Genomic DNA, 18,776 nt, shown 5'->3' with positions numbered 1-18,776 from the left:
GTATTTTCACATGTTCCCTAACTCATGAAATGATTTAGATGGATTTCTACCTGAGTTTGCTTGTACAACTGTACTGATTACTTCAGTAGCAACAGGATTTATGATTTTTGAAAGAGTTCAGCTCTTCTTCAGAGAGTGCCTCAGGATCTAGGCCAAACAACGGGACTCCAGTAGCAATGTGTGAATGGTGTGGCAGGACCTGGTTATTAGTGCCATGGGCTGCACCCAAGAGTGTTTGTCCTTACAAAAGTAGACATGTGGCTACCAAATGGGTGGGCCTTGGAGACATCATGCTAAGTGAAAGAAGCCACCACGAAAGACCACATATTGTGTGAGTCCATCCATTCATGTGAAAATTCAGAACAGGCAAATCTGTAAAGATAGGTGGTTTGCTCTTGCTCATGGGGCTGGGGGAAGAGTGACAGCTAATGGATACGGAGTTTCTTCCAGGAGTGATGAACATGTTCTAAAATTGATTTATGGTTTTTGTTCTACTACTCTGACTATACCCCACACCGTTACACTGCCCACTTTAAATGGATGAATTGTGTGGTATGTGAATTCTATTTCAGTAGGTTTTTTTTTTTTTTTAATGTAGACATATGAGGTAACTGTATGACACACAGCTTAACCACAGCAATATTAGGATTTGTTAGAAGCAACTTCTGAGAGGATCGTAGAGATGTCCTATCTGTTTTCTGGCATTGGAGCTACAAGAAGCAGAAGATGCTTCCACCTTATTTCTGAAGCTTATCTTTCTTGAATGTCAGTTTTAGGGGCTGGTCTAATGATCAGTGATTCAGTGATTTTATTAGACAGCTTCTGCTCATTAGGTGACTTCTATTGCTCCTTTTCTTACTTTCTTACTGTGTGGGTCTTTGTTCTGGTAGGGGTCATGGCCAGTTTGTTAAATGTGTGGCTGTGATGTAGTTCTGCTGTAAGGACAACCATGTGCACACCAGCAGGTCCTGCCACGGTTCCCAATGTATTTTTTTAGAATTTATTTATTTATTTATTTATTTACTTATTTATTTATTTAGTGTGGTGGGGGGAGATGTGTGAGCAGGGAGAGGAGCAGAGGGGGAAGGAGAAGGAGGGACAGAATCTTGAGCAGAACCCCCACGGAGCACCAAGCCCTGAGCTGCAGCCAAGAGTCTGACCCTCTACCAACTAAGCCACCCAGATGCCCCTCAACATATGTCTTTTTAAAGACATTGGGCACCGTGAATTGCTACACTTACAAAAACTGAAATTCTTTTCAGTATGCATTTTCATAAAATGACAAAACTAAGAAAAACTAAGAAAACGATCTTTCAAGGTCTCTAGAATATCCTTCCATTGGGCAAGTAGTAGAATTTTGGTACTGTTCTGAAATCTTTTCTTGTTGAAGGATTTAGTGTAACCAGCTGCAGGCATTGGCTCTTCCCTTGTACATAAGGCTGTTGGGGAGGTTGTTGCTGCATGTACCCACAGTATACAGGATACTGGTATAAGTCAGCTTGCTCACTGATGGCAGGACCAGCTTTCGGCTGGTGCTACCAGGGGCATAGCCACAGGCATCGACTGTCCCTCAGCCATCCTGGAGGCCCCTACAGGCGTAGGGAGGGGGCAGCCATGTAGTGGTCACCCCCTGTGGTGGTCAGAGCACCTGAGGCCAGAGCCACTGTCCCTGCTGCTGCCAGCACTGTGGTCTTAGGGCTCTTTCCTTTTAGTCTGTTCCCTGGGATTCTTGGTGTTGTCTAGAGAACCAAGGAAAAGGGATGAGTTAATCCTCAGACCCAGGCAGTCAGTTAATTATCTAAAAATGTTTTATTGATTGCCTTCTTTTCCATTTACAAAATCTCTGCTAAGGGCAGTGTGCTAGTTACTGGAGAAGAGGTTAAAGTACATGAAGATGGAGAAGCCTGTAATTTAACATAGAAAATAGTATAACCCTATGACTCTACAGAAGATAAGTCTTTGGTAGATACGTGTAATGAAGGAGTTGCTCTTTGGAGAGCAAGGTAAGAGCCTGATGAGGTAGGCTTTGGTAGTGCCTGTGTACCCATGTGAGCAAAGTGTAGACTAGAAAAGCATAGGACTGGACAGGTGGTCTAATCCAGCTGCAATGTCAGATGCCCAGGGTGGCCTCTTGGGACAGAGGCTGGAAAGGCAGAGCAGAGCCAACTTTCCAAGGATTTTAAATGCCAGGAGTACTTGCATAACATGGGTCTGTTCCCAGTAGCATTATTGAACACCTCCTAGGGGCTGGACACTGCTAGGTGCTAAGCTTCATGATAGCCCTAGAAGGTGGGTATAAGTATTCTTATTTTACAGATGAAGAAACTGAGTCAGATCAAGCACTCTGCCCCAGGTCACAGAGCTAGTAAATGCTAACTTGAATCATCTTGTGTTCCAGCCACCATGCTAGACTTGCCTTCTCTGGGGAGACAACACTCTTGTGTTGTCTTGTTCATTGTATGAACAATGGAAGCATGTGGCATTGAGTTAGCATGTTAGGTTGAGTTATAAAGAAGTGCCATTTGTGTAGGTCAAAATGGTCAATACCAGCAATGTCATATGGTTCTATCTAGCAGTTGGGGCTCAGAGAAGTGAGAAATCTCTTTCACAGGAATGGTTAGCAGAGGTTTCATGGAGGAGGTGGGAACCAAACAGGGCCTTGGTGTTGACTGGATGGCTAGAAACAAGAAAGTCAAGGAAGAGGCAAAGGTGTGGAGGCCAGCCTGATAGGCTGGCGAGCAACTTGGGACCATCCATCAGTGGGTACATATGTGGGCTTTGGGATCCCAGGGGTCCTGTGATCCATGCTTTGGGCCCTAAGGATACAAGTTTATGTTTGACCCATGGCTTTCTCAGTGCGTTGGGATGTGGGCTCTGCTCATCTCATCCCCGTGCTTGCTCTCTCTGCAGGAAACAGGTGAGCAGATTGCTATCAAGCAGTGCCGGCAGGAGCTCAGCCCCCGGAATCGAGAGCGGTGGTGCCTGGAGATTCAGATCATGAGAAGGTGAGGGCCCAGTACACCAAACTGAGACAGGGCCGGCATTGCAGGGGGATGAGGAGACCACAGGAGCTGAGGGGCCCCGTTGGGGCATGGAAATGAAATCTGGAGGGAGCCCTCTGAGCTTTGGGATCTGGAGCAACCACCCCACATGCTACATCCAGAAAAGAAAATCATAAATCTCAGTCCCTCCGTCAGGATTAACAGATGACTTCTAGAGGAGTGGCCATTAGTGTCCAACACTGAGCCTTATAAAGGGCTTTTGGTCAGTTTTATTTCTCATATTAAATAATTTAAAATAGCCATCACAGTGCATTTTCCTTTGTCACCAAAGATGCTTTTCTTCCCTCCTCTATTTCCAATTCTAAGGTGGTATGTTCCTCTCTACTGCTGTGAACTAATGGCAGGTACTTACTTCTCCTGTGTGGGTACAGGGACTGTCAGCCCCTGGATGGATCTGTCCTCCCTGGTAGTGAGGGGGTTGGTCAGCATTTAAGTAAACTAGCAACTGAGTCATCTTGGAAGACCTCAAACATAGAGGTGCTCCTTCTATGAACCTCTTAAAAAACAGAGGTATCACCTTGTTTGCACACACAGACACATGCACACACACACCCCATCCCTGCTTGAATGGCATGAGATTGGAAGTCCCTCTACTTTCTATGCTTTTAGAAGCAGTTTCGAAGTACAGTGAGGACTTGATATGGGGCACTCTAAAGAAACTTAAGTTGCACATGATGCACTCACAGTCCTTGAGCTCGTGGTGCTGAAAGTAGAGCTGGGTGGATGCTAACTGACCGGGCACCGAGGTAAGTAGCCCGTTCCTGACCTCTATCCTCCTGTTTACTCCTGAGGGCCCTTGGCTAGTCCAGGCCTCTGTTGTAAAGCTTTGCTGAGACATTGACAAAGGAGGGGAATGGGTTTGAGCCAAAGCCTGGGTTTTTCCCTCATTGGTCTCTCCTTCCTAGGCTGAACCACCCCAATGTGGTGGCTGCCCGGGATGTCCCTGAGGGGATGCAGAACTTGGCTCCCAATGACCTGCCCCTGCTGGCCATGGAGTACTGCCAAGGAGGAGATCTCCGAAAGGTGAGGCTTCCAGGGTAGCAGGGCGCAGTCCGTCTGGGCAGGGGCAGTGGGGACGCCTTTTGCATCACCGTTTCATCATCAGGAAGCTCAGGCAGCCACAGGGATTGCAGTGGGCTTACTTTTTCTTTTCAGATCCCCCATCCCATGCTTGGGGTGGGGTGACATGTGCGTGATGTGAATCAAGAGACTGAATCAGAAGCTTTTACGAGAAAGTCAGGGAAGGGCTTGCTGTATGTACTGCACAGTGATTATTAAAATGAAAAGAAAAAGTCACCAGGTTTTGAGGACGGGGAAGACTGGACAAATTCCAAAACAAACTTTTCTTCCCTGGGCATGTTAGGGCCACCACAATCCTTCAGTGCATCAGCGTCACTGCTGTCCTTATTAGGGGGGGGATTGTCCCACAGATGTGGCAGTGCTGCACCCAGGGTCACAGAGTAAGGCAGGAAGGGAGCTGACTTCATAATCAGGGAACTGGGCCGACGTTCCAGAGCCACCACTGACTCATCATCTGGGCGTTTGTCCCTTTAGCACATTAACTTCTCTTTATGAGAACATACACTGCCACTGGGCAGTGGTGGCAGCCCTTCCTTGTCTTGGGGACAGTTGTGCCTGTCCACCTTCCCTATCGTTTTCTGAAACTGGCTCGTACAACCTGCTTTTATACTTGGCCTGGTTTGATTTTCAACATCCCTGTAATGTTGGTACAGCGGGAGTGCTGTGTGAAGGATGGAGATTATGGCCTAGAACGATGAGGTGGAGTAGCAGGCCTCACACAGCTGCAGTGGGAAGCCAACCGCAGGCCACCTCTCTGTCTATGAAACTATGTGGTACCACATAGGAGGAGGAAAAATAAAAGCTCTAGACAACTAAGTTGTTTTTGTGTTGAAAAGAGGTTGGTCTGTTAGTGCACACCTTCCTGTGCTCTTCATGCTAGAAGAAAGGCCACGATATTATATGGGGAGGGTGGGGAGCAGGGTACCCAGGCATTTCTTCTTTCCTGACACGGCAGCTTCCTGGGCCCAGCATCGTGTGCTGTTCTCCTTACTTTTCTGGCCCCTTCTGCCTTCTTTTTGTAAAGGAAATTTCCCACAAGGGTTGATCTACTCGCCTGGCTTTCTCCTGCCATGGGAGATAGGCAGGTCATGGGAGGGCCATGGCAGGATGCGAACAGTCATTGGCATGACCTATAGGCAGGGGACTGATAGTGAATGGAAATGGGGGACTTGATAGTGCTTCAGTTTTCCTCTTTATTTTCATAACCTTTGACAATCATCCGATTACCAAATGCAGTTATTTAAAATGGGAGACAGTCATGTTGTTGCGGTTGAGTGAGTGGTTCTTAGAGGGTAGTGTGGGAGTTGGTGGGAAGTGACCAGATTGCGGAGGGCTCAGAAGCCCGAGACTCGATCTCTGGTAGGCAGTGAAGAGCTCATCAGCCAGGGAAGATGATGATGCACACAGCAGCACGATTGACCTGATGTGTGGGGCACGGGGTGATCTGAGGGAGGCCCGCAGTCCTTGCAGTCTTGTACCTGGGGGTGAGCTGCCCAGAGCACCTGGGACCTCAGTTCTCTCTGTTCTCCAAATGAAGTAGCCTGTCTTTCCCTCCTCTTAAAAGTTCAGAGTCTGCTCCCCTGGGCACAGAGAGACGAGCTTGGCTAGCCCATGAGCAGGTGTAGAAGCCAGAACGGACTGAAAGAGTGAAATGTATATGCCCAGCTCAGGAAATAGGCTCTTGGATGCTCTTGGATATAAATATTAGTTAATGACCATAACCCTCAGTTGGAAGTTATTTTCTTCGTTGTTTTCATTTGAGGCCAACTGCCAGCAGTGTATTGAGCCCGGGCCAGGGGGGCAAAGAGGGCAGATGTTTGAGTTCAGGCCTCAGGTAGATGTGGCTTCATGTTCCAGGGCTGCCCTGCAATGGCTGTGTGAGCAGACATCACGGCACCCCTCCATCTCAGGCTCCTGACTCGTGAGGTGGAAACCCTAACAGTGCTTGTGTTGGTGGCAGTGGGAGGATGATATGACTCAGTGTAGGTAGAGCTCCGCTGAGCCGATCTGTGCAGGGTTTGCCTGGTCCCAGGTACATAGTAAATGCTCGTTATGCATTCCCCACCACCATCATCACCCAGTGAGGCCATGTCGGGGAAGCGGCCAGAGCGTGGTTTTCAGGGAGTACCTTCCACTCTGCCCTCTGCGGGCCTCTCAGGAGCCGTGCTCCCACTGTGGCTGAGCATAGCCTCTGGCCCGTCTCCCTCAGAACTGCAGCTCAGGTGAGAATGAGAATCCGTCACCTTAGAATGAGACACCTCAGCTGTAAGTACCTGAGCACTTGTGGGGGTTCTCACTGCTGCTTCCTCCTCCTCCACCTAGGGCCAGTGCCTCCCAGTCTTGCTGCCCAGGTCCCCAAAGCCCAGGGCTGGGGTTGGCACTCAAATGACTCCTGCTGGTAAAACACATTGTGGGCTTGTTGGTGGTTAGGGACTGCTCACTCTGATGCTTCTTTTCAACTTCTTGACAGTACCTGAACCAGTTTGAGAACTGCTGTGGCCTGCGGGAAGGAGCCATCCTCACCCTGCTGAGTGACATTGGTAAATCCCAGCCCTGGAAATCAGGCTGTGCCCTTCAGGGAGAGTGTGTGGGGTCCCTGGGAGTCCCTGCGGAACACAGAGGGGAGATATTTTGGTCCTCTGTTCCTTCCAGAGGGTGGAGTTGACAGGGGTACAGACAGGGTGGAGAGGTCAACAGAGGGCTAGTCAGGCAGGTACTGAACTCAAATAGATTTCCCTTCCTTCCGGACTCAGTCATAGAGTGAATTATGTATATAGAATAACAGATTTCCTTCCATTAAAAAGCTCCACTCCCTACTTTCCTGGAATGGCCAGCAGTGGGACAGGTTGTCATTTGAATGAATTTCATCCCTTGGCAACTAATTTTTCCACTTCCACATTGGCAGTTCTTTTGCCAATTATAGCCATAGGAAAAACTCCCGTTTAATCCTTTGGTACTGTTACTGTCCTCAGATGATAGTGTCTGCCACACTGTCTGAGAAGGTCAGGGCAAAGAACGACCTTAGACCACAGAGCTCAGATACAAGGTTCTGGACCCTGGCATGTGCCTTGGGCAGGAACATGGTTGGGGGGCCACCTAACCAGCACAGGGCTCCGGCCTAGAGAAACAGACAGCAGAAGTGAGAGAGGGCCTGACCCAAACCTTTTTTTTTTTTTTTTTTTTAAATCTTCAAGCTTATTCGTAGAAGTTGATAGTTTGAGATTTAAAATTTAAAGTTATCCAGAGCTTACCACTGAGTGTGTGCCCCACATATAGGCACTGATACCATCTTCATTCCTTTCCATTGCAAACACTTTGAAGCTGCATGCTTTTCGTTTGCTCATTTTTTACTTTTATACTTTAGAAAAATGTCAAGTGTACAGGAAAGTTGAAAGAGTAGTACAGTGAAACCCACGTGCCTTTCAGCTGGGTTCACCAGCCCTTACCATTTTGCCACATATGTAAACCTGGTAGGATAGGTAGGCCTCTAGTCTCTACAACATTTTTGCCTTGCCAGTGTGGGTCCACCTTACCCTTACCCTGTGCCACTCTTCATAGAGGGTGGGCAAGAAGGAAATGAGGGGAGGGAGAGGCCAGCACTGACATCAAGTTAGGATCCAAACAACCTGACATAGAAAATTCCATCTCCCTCTTTATTCCACGTCTTTGTCCTTTGGATGGAGTTCATAGTGAGGATGAGTTGACGTCACACCCCTTTTATCTGACTTTAATGGGCGTCCACCACTAACTCGCCAGGCCAATTCCTTCATGAGTTGGCCTCTGTGGGTCTACTGGAAGGGCCCTCTCTGTCTGCCTAGAGGGGTCTTGTGCATAGGTTAAGAATCCCACCTATTTTCCTGACACTTTGCCACATGGCTTGCCAAGCCAAGTTTTACTTAGACAATACTTGATTGTCTTGTTACCCTAGTGGCCAAATTATTTATTCTCTGTTGAGTTGGGTTAAAGGCAGGTTAGTAGGTTGGGGAATATTCTTTTGCTCCTTGTGGGAAGCTTATTTTATTTCTCTCTGATTAGTGGTTTAAGTCATTTTTTTTTTTTTTTTTTAAATTTATGATAGTCACAGAGAGAGAGAGAGAGAGGCAGAGACACAGGCAGAGGGAGAAGCAGGCTCCATGCACCGGGAGCCTGACATGGGACTCGATCCCAGGTCTCCAGGATCACGCCCTGGGCCAAAGGCAGGCGCTAAACCGCTGTGCTACCCTGGGATCCCCAGTGGTTTAAGTCATTTTTTAAAAATTTTATTCTCTCAGATACTTTCTTTCACCGGTGAGATTATTTTTGCATTCAGCATATAGTTATTAAGGTTTTCATTTTATTGGCTGGAGTACAGAATTTTCTACTTCCTCGTATAACTTTTACTTCCTCAAGTGATTCTCTAGTGATATTAATAGAGCCTCTACTGCATCTTCTTGGTCTGGCCATTAATATCCAGTTACCACTGACTGATGTGACAGCTTTCATATTACGTATTGAAGTTTTAAGTGTGTGTTTAAGTTATACGTAAGTCAGAATAGTGAATACTGGTAAACTTCCAAGTGTGTATGCAGTTCAGCTCTCCTGTAGGTGGATGAATATTGAAATTCTTTAGGTCACTGATTCCTTATCTTTTCTCTTTGTGAGAAAGAGAAACCCTAAGTTGGAAATAAGATTAACTTTTGGAGTACTAATACACTGGGATTAAGTTCTTATTTATTTGAGAGAAAGTGAGTGAGAGAGCAAGCACAAGCAGGGGCAGAGGCAGAGGGAGAAGCAGGCTCTCAACTGAGCAGGGAGCCCCACGTGAGGCTCAGTCCCAGGACCATGGGATCATGATCTGAGCCACCCAGGTGTCCCTAGAATTAAATTCCTGAAGGCAGAGATTTTAGTCATTGCTGTATTGTCGGCATCTGGAATAGTGGTATCTTATATAGCAGCTTTTCTGTAAATGTCAAATGAAAGATATAAATCCTAAAGGAAATTAGAATAAGTAAGGATCTATTTAAAAAAAAAAAAAAAGATGTCCACATATAATTTACAGTCCCAAGTCAAATACTCAATCCTCCATTTATTGGCATTGTGACTTTAGGCATGTCACCTAGGTTTTAAGAACATCTCTTTTATTAGTTATAAAATGAGACTGTCACCTCATTAGAGTTGTTATGAGGATAAAGTGAGGTGATATACCAAAAGCACCGGCACAGTATTTTCTGCTCCTGGCATAACATGCGGTCAGCAAATGTTTGTTCCATTCTCATGTCCTTCCCCACTCTGTATTTGGATTAATAGCATCCCTTTTGAAAGACCTGTCATCCTGATTTGGGATCTGGTAAACCAGGTTGGTGGTTGCCTTGTAACATTCCTTTCCTAGAAACAGTTACCCTTCAGACCTATTCCTGTGTCATTCATCTTCTGGAAGCAGTCACATCCCCTAGTGTTGTGGTTGTGGCAGAGGTTGTTGATAAGCTTGTATTATACTTCTCCTTCCCATTTCTGATTTGTGTACAGGATTTATCAAGTTTATTTCTTTTGCAAGATCTCACCACTGAGCGGGAGTTCAAAAGCTTTTCTTGGAGCACATCTAAGCTAGCTCTTTTGTATTCTGAAACATTTCCTGAGCATATTTTGTTCCAGTTTGTTCCAAGTGCCAGCCCTGTTTCCTTTGTTGGAGTTGCCACTGCTGTTCTCTGCCAGGTTGGCTTCAGATAAGTGTCAGAGCCACACCCTTGACCACTGGGTCCAGAAGTCAGTGCCTTCTCTTCTGGATTAAACCTGTTTTAACGTAACTTGTTTAACGTAACAGAGATGCCCACTCAGAGCAGCATCAAGATAATAGAGAAGATTTTTCCAGTGAACTTTAAATTGATTAGGAAGATACTACAGCATAAATATGAGAAAATAAGCCGTTGCCTGGTGAGCACATGCCAGGACAGACCTATTAGGCATTATTCTCTTATGCTGGTAAGAGATCCAGAGACAGGTACAGAGGCAGCTGGAAATGATCTGAATTTCCACATAACCCTAAAATAGCTCAAGGAAGTTACACCTAAGTGGACTCTATTTAAGTAGTCTTGCTCGTTATCCTTTGGAAAACATTGCAGTGTGTTTCCTCCTGAGCTGAGCACTCAAGGTTGAAGGACAGATGGACACTCTGGAGGCCCGTGATTCCCCTGCCTGAGGGGGACCTGCCTGTGTGTGCCCTGCCCAGCTGGGTGGTCTGGTTGTGTGATCTCTGTGACCGCCTTAGGTCTTAAGTCTCAGTTGATCTTCCTTGACTCGCTGGATGGCCAATTTACTGCGGGAACTGACCATCTTGTCCTTGGAACCTTCAGGAACCCCGCTTCCCGGTTTCATCGGTGCCTCATTCTCCAAGTCACCATCTGTGTCTGTTGTGGCCATGCCTCGTAGGCAGCCATGCTTCAGCATTAAAAGGCAGAGAGAGGTTCAAAGGGAATACAGGGCTTTAGGGAAGAGAACTTCATTCAAATTGGCCTTTCTATTTAGTGTTTCTAATTGTGGACTTAGAACATAACAGGATTACCCTATCTCAGCAATTCAGATCATTGGTATATAAAGTATGTTGGAAAGCATAAATGAACTACTAATAATAAAAGAGAAGACAACTGGCTTTCATTTCTGGCTTCTCCAAGTTCCCAGCTCTGTCACCCTGGGCAAGGACCTTTTGGTCTATTTGTCTTTTCATTTCTTCTCTATGGGAAACTGTGGTAACTCTCTGGGGCTATATGTCCTCAACTTTATCTTATTTATTTATTTTTTTAAAAGATTTTATTTATTTATTCATGAGAGACAGAGAGAAAGGCAGAGACACAGGCAGAGGGAGAAGCAGGCTCCATACAGGGAGCCCAATGTGGGACTAGATCTTGGGTCTCCAGGATCAGGCCCTGGGCTGATGGCGGTGCTAAACCGCTGAGCCACCTGGGCTGCCCTGTCCTCAACTTTAAAATGAAGGGTTTGGGCTAGGCGGCCTCTAAGGTCCCTTCTAACTCGATATTCCATTTTCATCATCTAGGGGGCTGGCTGTCAGAATGGGCGCCCCAGAACGTCTTTGACGCCCTCTCCACTGTCCCAGCCTGACTGCATACCCAGTGTCTCCTGCCTCTCCCCTAATGCATCATCTTCCCCTAGAGTTTTGTCTATGTGCTTTTTCTTCATTCCTGCTCCGTCCCCGTTGCCCCTCTCTGTGCCTGGACTGACCACCCACTGCTTTCCAGTATTCTCTTTGCCAGGCTATTCTCACAACCTCCTTATCAGCCATATTCTCTCCAGAGTCTGTGTATTCAACCCTGAGCTCTCTCCTCAACTCCATTACCCGTGTCTGTATACTTCTCCCAAAGCCATTACCAAGTCCTAGACTTCTTCCTTAAGCCAGATCCCTTCCTGGCATCCCTTTCTTGTGTCACCAGCCCATTTTCCCATCAGTCACCCAGACACGAATCTTGTCTCTAGAACTCGCCCTCTTCCTGCTCTATATACCCTTTCATTTCAAGGCTCCAGATCCTTTCAGCCCTCCTTCGAGTCACATATCCCATTTCTCCTCTCTATTCCCTGTGCTTGACAGTGGGGACAGATTTCTGGTGTGAGGGGCCACTGGCCAGACCCTGCAGTAAGTGAAGAAAACGCCTTGCCTCAGTGGCACATTTTCCACAATACCTAGGAAATACAAGACACTTTATCAGTACTTGTTGAACAAACAAGAATGGTTTTGCAGTTTTCTCTCAGCACTTGGTATGGCTGCCTTTCTACCTTGCTGATTAATCACAGGGGCTATTTTAGCCGGGAACCCCCCAGCTGGATTCAGTCTTTCTCCACGTGTTCACACTTGGCCTTCTAATTTGTTGTGCTTGGAAGGTCCAGTGAAGGTGGAGTGACTGGCACACAGTAGTGTTAAATGTTAAAAAACAAATTTTAACTGAGTAAATTGTAAAGATCTTAGTGGCTTTATTCAGTGATTCATGAATTGGGCAGCATCCGATCTAGCAAATAGAAAGGAGCTCTGAAGAGCTGTACATAATGAAAGACTTTGACAGGCAGAAGGGACCAGGACAAGGAAGTCACTAGCAAAGAGAGGATTGTTTCAGGTAAGGTCACCTTTCTTTTGAGGATGGCAGGGGTCCCATCAGGCAGATTACCTCATTAGTGCAGACCAGGTAATACCACACTGAATAAGATTACATTTTGGGAGAGGCTGAATCTACAGTTAGGTTAGGTATTAAGTCTCAGTTTGGTGATGTGGGCTTAGCACAAGTGACTCCATTTTTGGCCTGTCATCTCTTAACAGTCCTTCCCTTTTGATCAGACTTAACTGAGATATGATCAAAATTATATATTTGTATGATTTCAAAATCATTATAGTGGTATTAGCATCACCCCCAGCTATGGCTCTGAAGTTCTTATAGTTTCTGCTGTTGCTCTGTGGTTATTCATAGACCATGACTTTGCCGAATCTCTGTAGTATTTATTCACTGGTCATGACTTCAGGTTCACTGTTTTAGTCAGTAACTCTCTTCATTTTTCAACATTCCAGTCTTGGGGAGATCATTTGATGGTTAGTAGCCATGAACTGGCATTTAAAACTTTTTAAGGAAATACAGTGTACCAGAGAGATTACTATGATTATTATATGCAGGGTAACTCGTGATGTCTAGAGGGTACTTCAAAGCCATGGTCCCCAAGACCCAAACCAATAAAAATCAAACAAAGAGAGACTGTGTTGAGTCCGTTTGTTAAGCCAGATGGCTTAGTTCAGTGATTTTATGTAGCTGAGTTTTACCTTCTCCAGAAGTGTTAATCCAGGGGCAGTAAGCAGTGTTGGCCAGAGCACAGACACCTTGCTCAGTTTCCAGATAATCGAGGACTGTCCTTTTATGAAGTACTTTGTTAGAGTCTAAGGATTTTTTTTTTTTTTTTGAGTCTAAGGATTTTTATTGGGCAGCTATTGCTCTAAGAGTTGTGAGGTTCTTGATCATTTGTACTCCCAACTGGTAAAGCAAGGATCTGCCAGAGGGAGCTAATTTTGAATGCCTCCTGGTAATTCCCATTTGAGTCCTAGCACAGGACTGGAATGGAGGCCAGCAAAATCTAAGGGTTGGTAGACCATGCAGGTGGTTTTTATTCTGGTTACCCTTCTCTTGTGTCCCTTTCTTTATGTACAGCCTGACCTCAAGGTTCCCTGGGTTTAGGATTGTTAACCAGGGACTGGGAAATGGACCCTCAGGGTTAGGGTGTCTGACACTGTAGAGAGGGGGCCAAGTTTATTCTAGAGAAACTGACACATTGGAAATCAGAGGTGTGTAAGAGGCAGAACTATAGAACTACTGGCATTGTGGCATACCCAACGGTTGTTTGCAGGTTGGATTACCCCCCTTAGCAAAGGCCTGCGAGATACAGGTGATGGTGTTATCTTTCCAGGCCAGTGCCAGAATAAAGGACAGAGAAGGAGGAAGAAAGGATCTCGTGTTAAAAGTATGAAGTCTTGATCTGGTGGCTTAGGTGGAAGTAGTCTACGTTGGTGTTAGCTATTTCTTCCTAGTCAATTTGATTTTGAGGTCTTCAGCTGGTGTGTAGTTCCCAAAGTCTGAAGGAGCCCTTTTTAATTGGTAGACGTCAACCTACATCCCTGAAGTCTGGCTACCATCTAGTGGGTGAGGAAGACCTGGCGTTGTCCCTTCCAAGGAGATTCACGGGCAATTAATCTTTGTCTTTATTGATTCCAAATCAGAAGGGTGGGAGAAAATTAGAAACATTAGTTTGGAGAGTCATAGCCAGATATTTGAAGAAACTATCAGGATCCAATCTAGTTTATAGGTCTATAACAAAACCTCAAAGAAAATTAACAGTACTGGAATCTAATATCTACAAAAGTGCAATTTTTCTCTCTACAGTTACCCCTATTTTTTAAGTTAAAGATAATTACAGTAAAACTGAATTGTTTGCATTGAACTTGGCCTGTTTACTTAACAGAAATGCAGCAGGAATAATGATTAGCCATGTAAGCTCCTTTTAAGACTGCTTTGTGGAACCTGTCGTAAGGAATCAGATTGCCTTATAAGCCTCTGAGGCCAGGAGGCCACGCCAAGGATTTACCATCAGATTTTACCTGCAATACCAATAATTTGGGTGAATTTCTCTCTTCTCAAGGTTCCCCTAAATATCCTGAGGTGTCTGGGCCTGCCAGGAAGTGACCTTTCTTATTCATCTGGTAAGGCTGCTAGGACCCTCTTATAAGCAAAGTACCAAATGAGTTTTTTTCCTAGCAGTTTCTTAAACTGTCTGGTCATATCTGAGTCTATACACATCTCTCATAAATGTGACATTTCAGTCAAGTCCTTGGTGATATAGCCCACATTTCTAATTGTGTCCTGTTACAAGAAGAAGAGAGTCTTATTGAACTTACACAAATACCTAACTATATTACCTTGAAAAGAATACTCAAGGGTTTCTGGTTTCTAGAGGGATCAGATAGGGAGAAAAAGGAAATGCTTCACCCATACCTTTGTTACAAAGGTATGCTTTGTCAAATAGCTGTAAGTCCTAGGTAGCTTAAAAAGTTTCCTTAAATCTGGAAAGGAAAAACAAAACATGGAGGAACCAGCAGTGTTTCAAACAAAAGATCATAATCATCCTTCTTGGGTTATTCAGTCCCATTTAATTATATTTGTTCTGCTTTAATCCACTTCTTCCATTATTTCTGGAAATTCTTACTAAGGACAGTTTTATGATGATCTTAAAGTTATCAGAATCCTGTACTTGCCCAAGTTCTTTCCAAAGTCCAAGCCCATTCTTGAAGGTGGAACATGTGCAGAAACACTTTCTAAAGAGCATCAGAGTAGAATAGTAACTCTCTGCAAGTGACAAAGACTTAAAAATACCTACTGTTAAAGAACTGATGAGAGTTCATTTGATAAGGAAATTCAGTGATTTCTGTGATAACATTTTAGGATAATAACTGGAATTGTTACTGGTAATATTCTTCTAAGACATGAAGATTTCCAGGAATTTCATAGTTTCTGGAACACTTACAAAGCTAGACAAATGCAGTATAAGGAAAGCTTAATATTACTCCTTATTTGACAGTGCTTTCCATATAATTTAACATAGCAAATAAGTCCAGTTAGTTTTACATATTCTTTGTATAGAGAAAATAAATCTTGAGATGTTCCAGGAGCCCTCTGCAAAATACCAGGTAGTTCAGGATCAGAAAGACTTCATTTAGACCAATAGTCCAAGAAAACTTTGTCATTTTAACAGAGAGAAAACCAAATTCTAATTTTGCACCAGTTTCTTTTTGATATTAAAATTTTTTTATTCAAATAAATTTATTTTAATCTTAGCTAACCTGACCATACATGAAATTCCTTGCCCAAAGATTCCTTTTTTAAAAACCTACATCTTTTTTTACATTCACATTTTGTCCTGTGTTTTTCCTCTTTCCTATTCTGAAATAACTAGCTTCACGTTGGGACAAAATGTCTTTTCCTTCAACAAAAATGCCTCTCCATTCCTCATACCTTCTCTTCCAAAAGCACACACCCTGCTTTCCTTGGGTACAGAGATGTTTCTCTTATTATTTCCAGTAGCTTTGATTACATATTATTTAGAATTTTTAACCTTTAGAAACCTTAGTTTCTAGTGAAAACTAAAACTTAAGCACTTTAACAGGCTGTAAACTGCCTGTTGCACCAATATTTGTTATGTTGGCAAATTGTATGAATATATTTAATAATTTTTACAAGCATACGTTTCTGTTTAGACTACCAAGGAAAGCTCCATGAGACATCAGACAAAGTCAGCCATCATCCTGTTATTTTTCCTGTTGATGATATAAGATAGATATCATATGAATATATGACAATTTATATTATGATAATATGAGGTTATTTGATTAGTAAACATGTAGAATAAATGTATGTCTGCATTAAATTCAGTACTGACAATGCTGAAGACATGTCTATTTTAATTAAACCAAGAAACTTAAATTAACTTTAACACCAAGTATTTTCCTAGAACATGTGAACCTGAAAGGCATTTGAGGTTAGTTTCTCTTATAGTTCTGAGAATTTTAGGAATACTTACATCATATAAATGTTTGTTTGTTTTTAAGCCAATTAAATAGAGCTCTTTTGCATATTAATTTTGGCAGTACCATTCAGAGGAAGAAAATCCTACACATCTACAACACACATATGTATAGACAAATGTAATTTTGTAGACATATGCAAACAGAGACCTTATGGCTTTCACTTTAAAATTTTAGCAGTAAGATGAGTATGACAATGCAAAACTCCTTAGTTTATAAAGGATCATTTGGATCCAAGTCAGGCTTCTGGGAGATGAAATAAGGTTATCTAGATGTCTAAAGCTTTTTCTACCAATATTTGTATGAAAGACACTTAAGATTTGTAGCTGTCCTTAAAAGTAATTGTATGGAAGCTGTGGATCAGATTTGGGATAAGGGAGCTTCTGTAGCAATTTTTATTTGTAAAAAACCTCCCCCGATTTTTTTTCTTCAGTCCTAGGAATTGGGGATGGTCTAGATAAGAGTTCTTAGGTAAAGCATTTACCTCTCAAAGGCACAGGGAAAGAACTTAAGTTCCTCTAAGAAGTACTTTTGTTCCCTAGGGTCAGAATTTTCACAATCCTTACAAGCCTTTTGAGAAAAGTAGGAGAGGTTTAGAGATTGGTAAAAAGGACAGGTGGACTTTAAATTGTTTCTGGAGCTGCATTTCTGGTTTTGCAAAGACTCGTAAGATAAGGACAATTGGTTTTAATATCTCAAGGAATTGGGCTGTAACTTAAATGATACCATAGGCTGGCCCACTCATTTAAGCCACATTATCTGCAGTTTGCTTTTTTTTAACATCAGGGAGAAGATTTCCAACTAAAATAAAAAAGATTGAGGTTCTGTATTTAGAGCTGTTTGTCTTTGCAGTGTTTTAGTAAATCCCTCCACAAAGGCTTCAGAAGTTTTTTTCTTTTCCTCTGGATATGTAGTTTTATTTTAGCTTAGGGGAGAAGCAATTCCTGTCAGGCTCTGATTATCAGCTTCCAATTTGGCCAACTTCTGACCAGTGTTATTTTTAAAAAGTCCTTTCGGGGGCTCCTGGCCAGCTCAGTTGGTAGAGTGTGGGATTCTTGATCTCAGGGTTGTCAGTTAAAGCCCCATGTTGGGTGTAGATATTACTTTAAAAAAATCCTTTCAAATATTTTGTCAAATTTGAGCTGGGACAAACAGTAAATATTCCTGGTAGTCTTGAACGATCCTTTGGACTCAAGAGGCCTTCCCAGGAAGGATGCAAAAGACATTTTCTTTTCCTCTCTCTACTGCTTACTCTAGAGAGGTATCAGAAAGATATCTGACTCTAGTATGAAGTCTCAGCTTAGCTGGCTTCTGCCAATCTTTAAGAATCCCATCTGTAGGGATCCCTGTGTGGCGTAGCAGTTTAGCGCCTGCCTTTGGCCCAGGGCATGATCCTGGAGACCCGGGATCGAGTCCCACATCGGGCTCCCGGTGCATGGAGCCTGCTTCTCCCTCTGCCTATGTCTCTGCCTCTCTCTCTCTCTCTGTGTGACTATCATAAATAAATAAAAATTTAAAGAAAAAAAGAATCCCATCTGTAGACTCTGAGTGGGGTTTAAAGTAGAGAGTGTAGCTCCAGTGTCTACCAGAATTTGGTAAGGGTTTTTAATTAGTTCTTATTTCAGGTTCCACTTAGCTATTTAAGAGAATAGCATAGCACTTTAACCAGAAAATCCCTCAGCCTCTCACCAGTAGGGGCCCTCCTTCTGAGGCAGATATGGGGGCATTCAAGTTGATGTTGAAGAATGTGAACTAAACCTTTGAGAAAACCTTTTTTCTGTTGTCCCTGTTGATTGCAAATGAAACATTGATTTCCTGGCCAGTTTTTTTTTTTTTTTTTTTAAGATTTTATTTATTTATTCATGAGAGGCAGAGACAGAGGCAGAGAAGCAGGCTTCCCACAGGGAGCCTAATGCGGGACTCAATCTCAGGACCCCAGGATCACTCCCTGAGCCAAAGGCAGCCATTCAACCACTGAGCCACCCACATGCCCCTCTTACCAGTTTTTTGATGATGCAGCCCTGGGAGGGTGCAATACAGAAGACCTAGGTGTTGTTTTGTTTTGTTTTGTTTTGCTTTTTTGTTTGTTTATTAAGAGAGAGGGAGTGTGTGAGCAGGGGGAGGGACAGAGGTAGAGGGCAAGAGAATCCCAAGCAGCTCCACACTCAGCACAGAGCCTGGCACAGAGTTCATCCCACAACCCTCAGATCATGACCCAAGCCAAAATCGAGGGTTGGACACTCAACCAACTGAGCCATCCAAATACCCCCAGGTGGTGTTTAGACACCTCTTGTGTCTAATGTTTCATTAGCTTATTTGCAGTGAAACTTTCAATGAAACTATTTTGGAATCTTGAAGCCTTTTTGGAAGCTTTTATGCATCAAGTAAAATAGGTATCTTGTTCTATTTGTTTGATTTGGGAATCCTTGCTTTTAAGTGTACTTCTTAAAAAAAGGATCTGGTTCAATTGGAATGTTCCCCATATTGGCCTTTGTAATTCTAGGTTGTCTTTGGTAAGATCTTGCCATTTTCGTAGATAT

At 43.7% G+C, this 18,776-nt stretch overlaps 1 protein-coding gene across 5 annotated transcripts in view; it reads left to right on the top strand.

Annotated features, from left to right (window-relative positions):
• IKBKB (inhibitor of nuclear factor kappa B kinase subunit beta) overlaps window positions 1-18,776 on the top strand; it is a 59,363-nt gene that overhangs the window by 10,724 nt on the left and 29,863 nt on the right. For 3 of the 5 annotated variants that reach the window (XM_038559936.1, XM_038559937.1, XM_038559940.1), the window contains exons 3-5: window positions 2,911-3,005; window positions 3,968-4,085; window positions 6,613-6,682. In XM_038559936.1, coding sequence (XP_038415864.1) covers window positions 2,911-3,005; window positions 3,968-4,085; window positions 6,613-6,682 — 283 coding nt within the window. Of the gene's footprint in view, window positions 1-2,910; window positions 3,006-3,671; window positions 3,809-3,967; window positions 4,086-6,612; window positions 6,683-18,776 lie in introns of all 5 variants that reach the window. The other 2 variants (XM_038559938.1, XM_038559939.1) reach the window with 1 other exon arrangement.

The sequence above is a fragment of the Canis lupus genome, chromosome 16 (assembly GCF_011100685.1).
Source record: "Canis lupus familiaris isolate Mischka breed German Shepherd chromosome 16, alternate assembly UU_Cfam_GSD_1.0, whole genome shotgun sequence".
In the NCBI taxonomy this organism is placed as follows: Eukaryota; Metazoa; Chordata; class Mammalia; order Carnivora; family Canidae; genus Canis; species Canis lupus.
The sequence above is the reverse complement of the archived record's forward strand: the minus strand, read 5'-3'. Positions and strand labels throughout refer to the sequence as shown.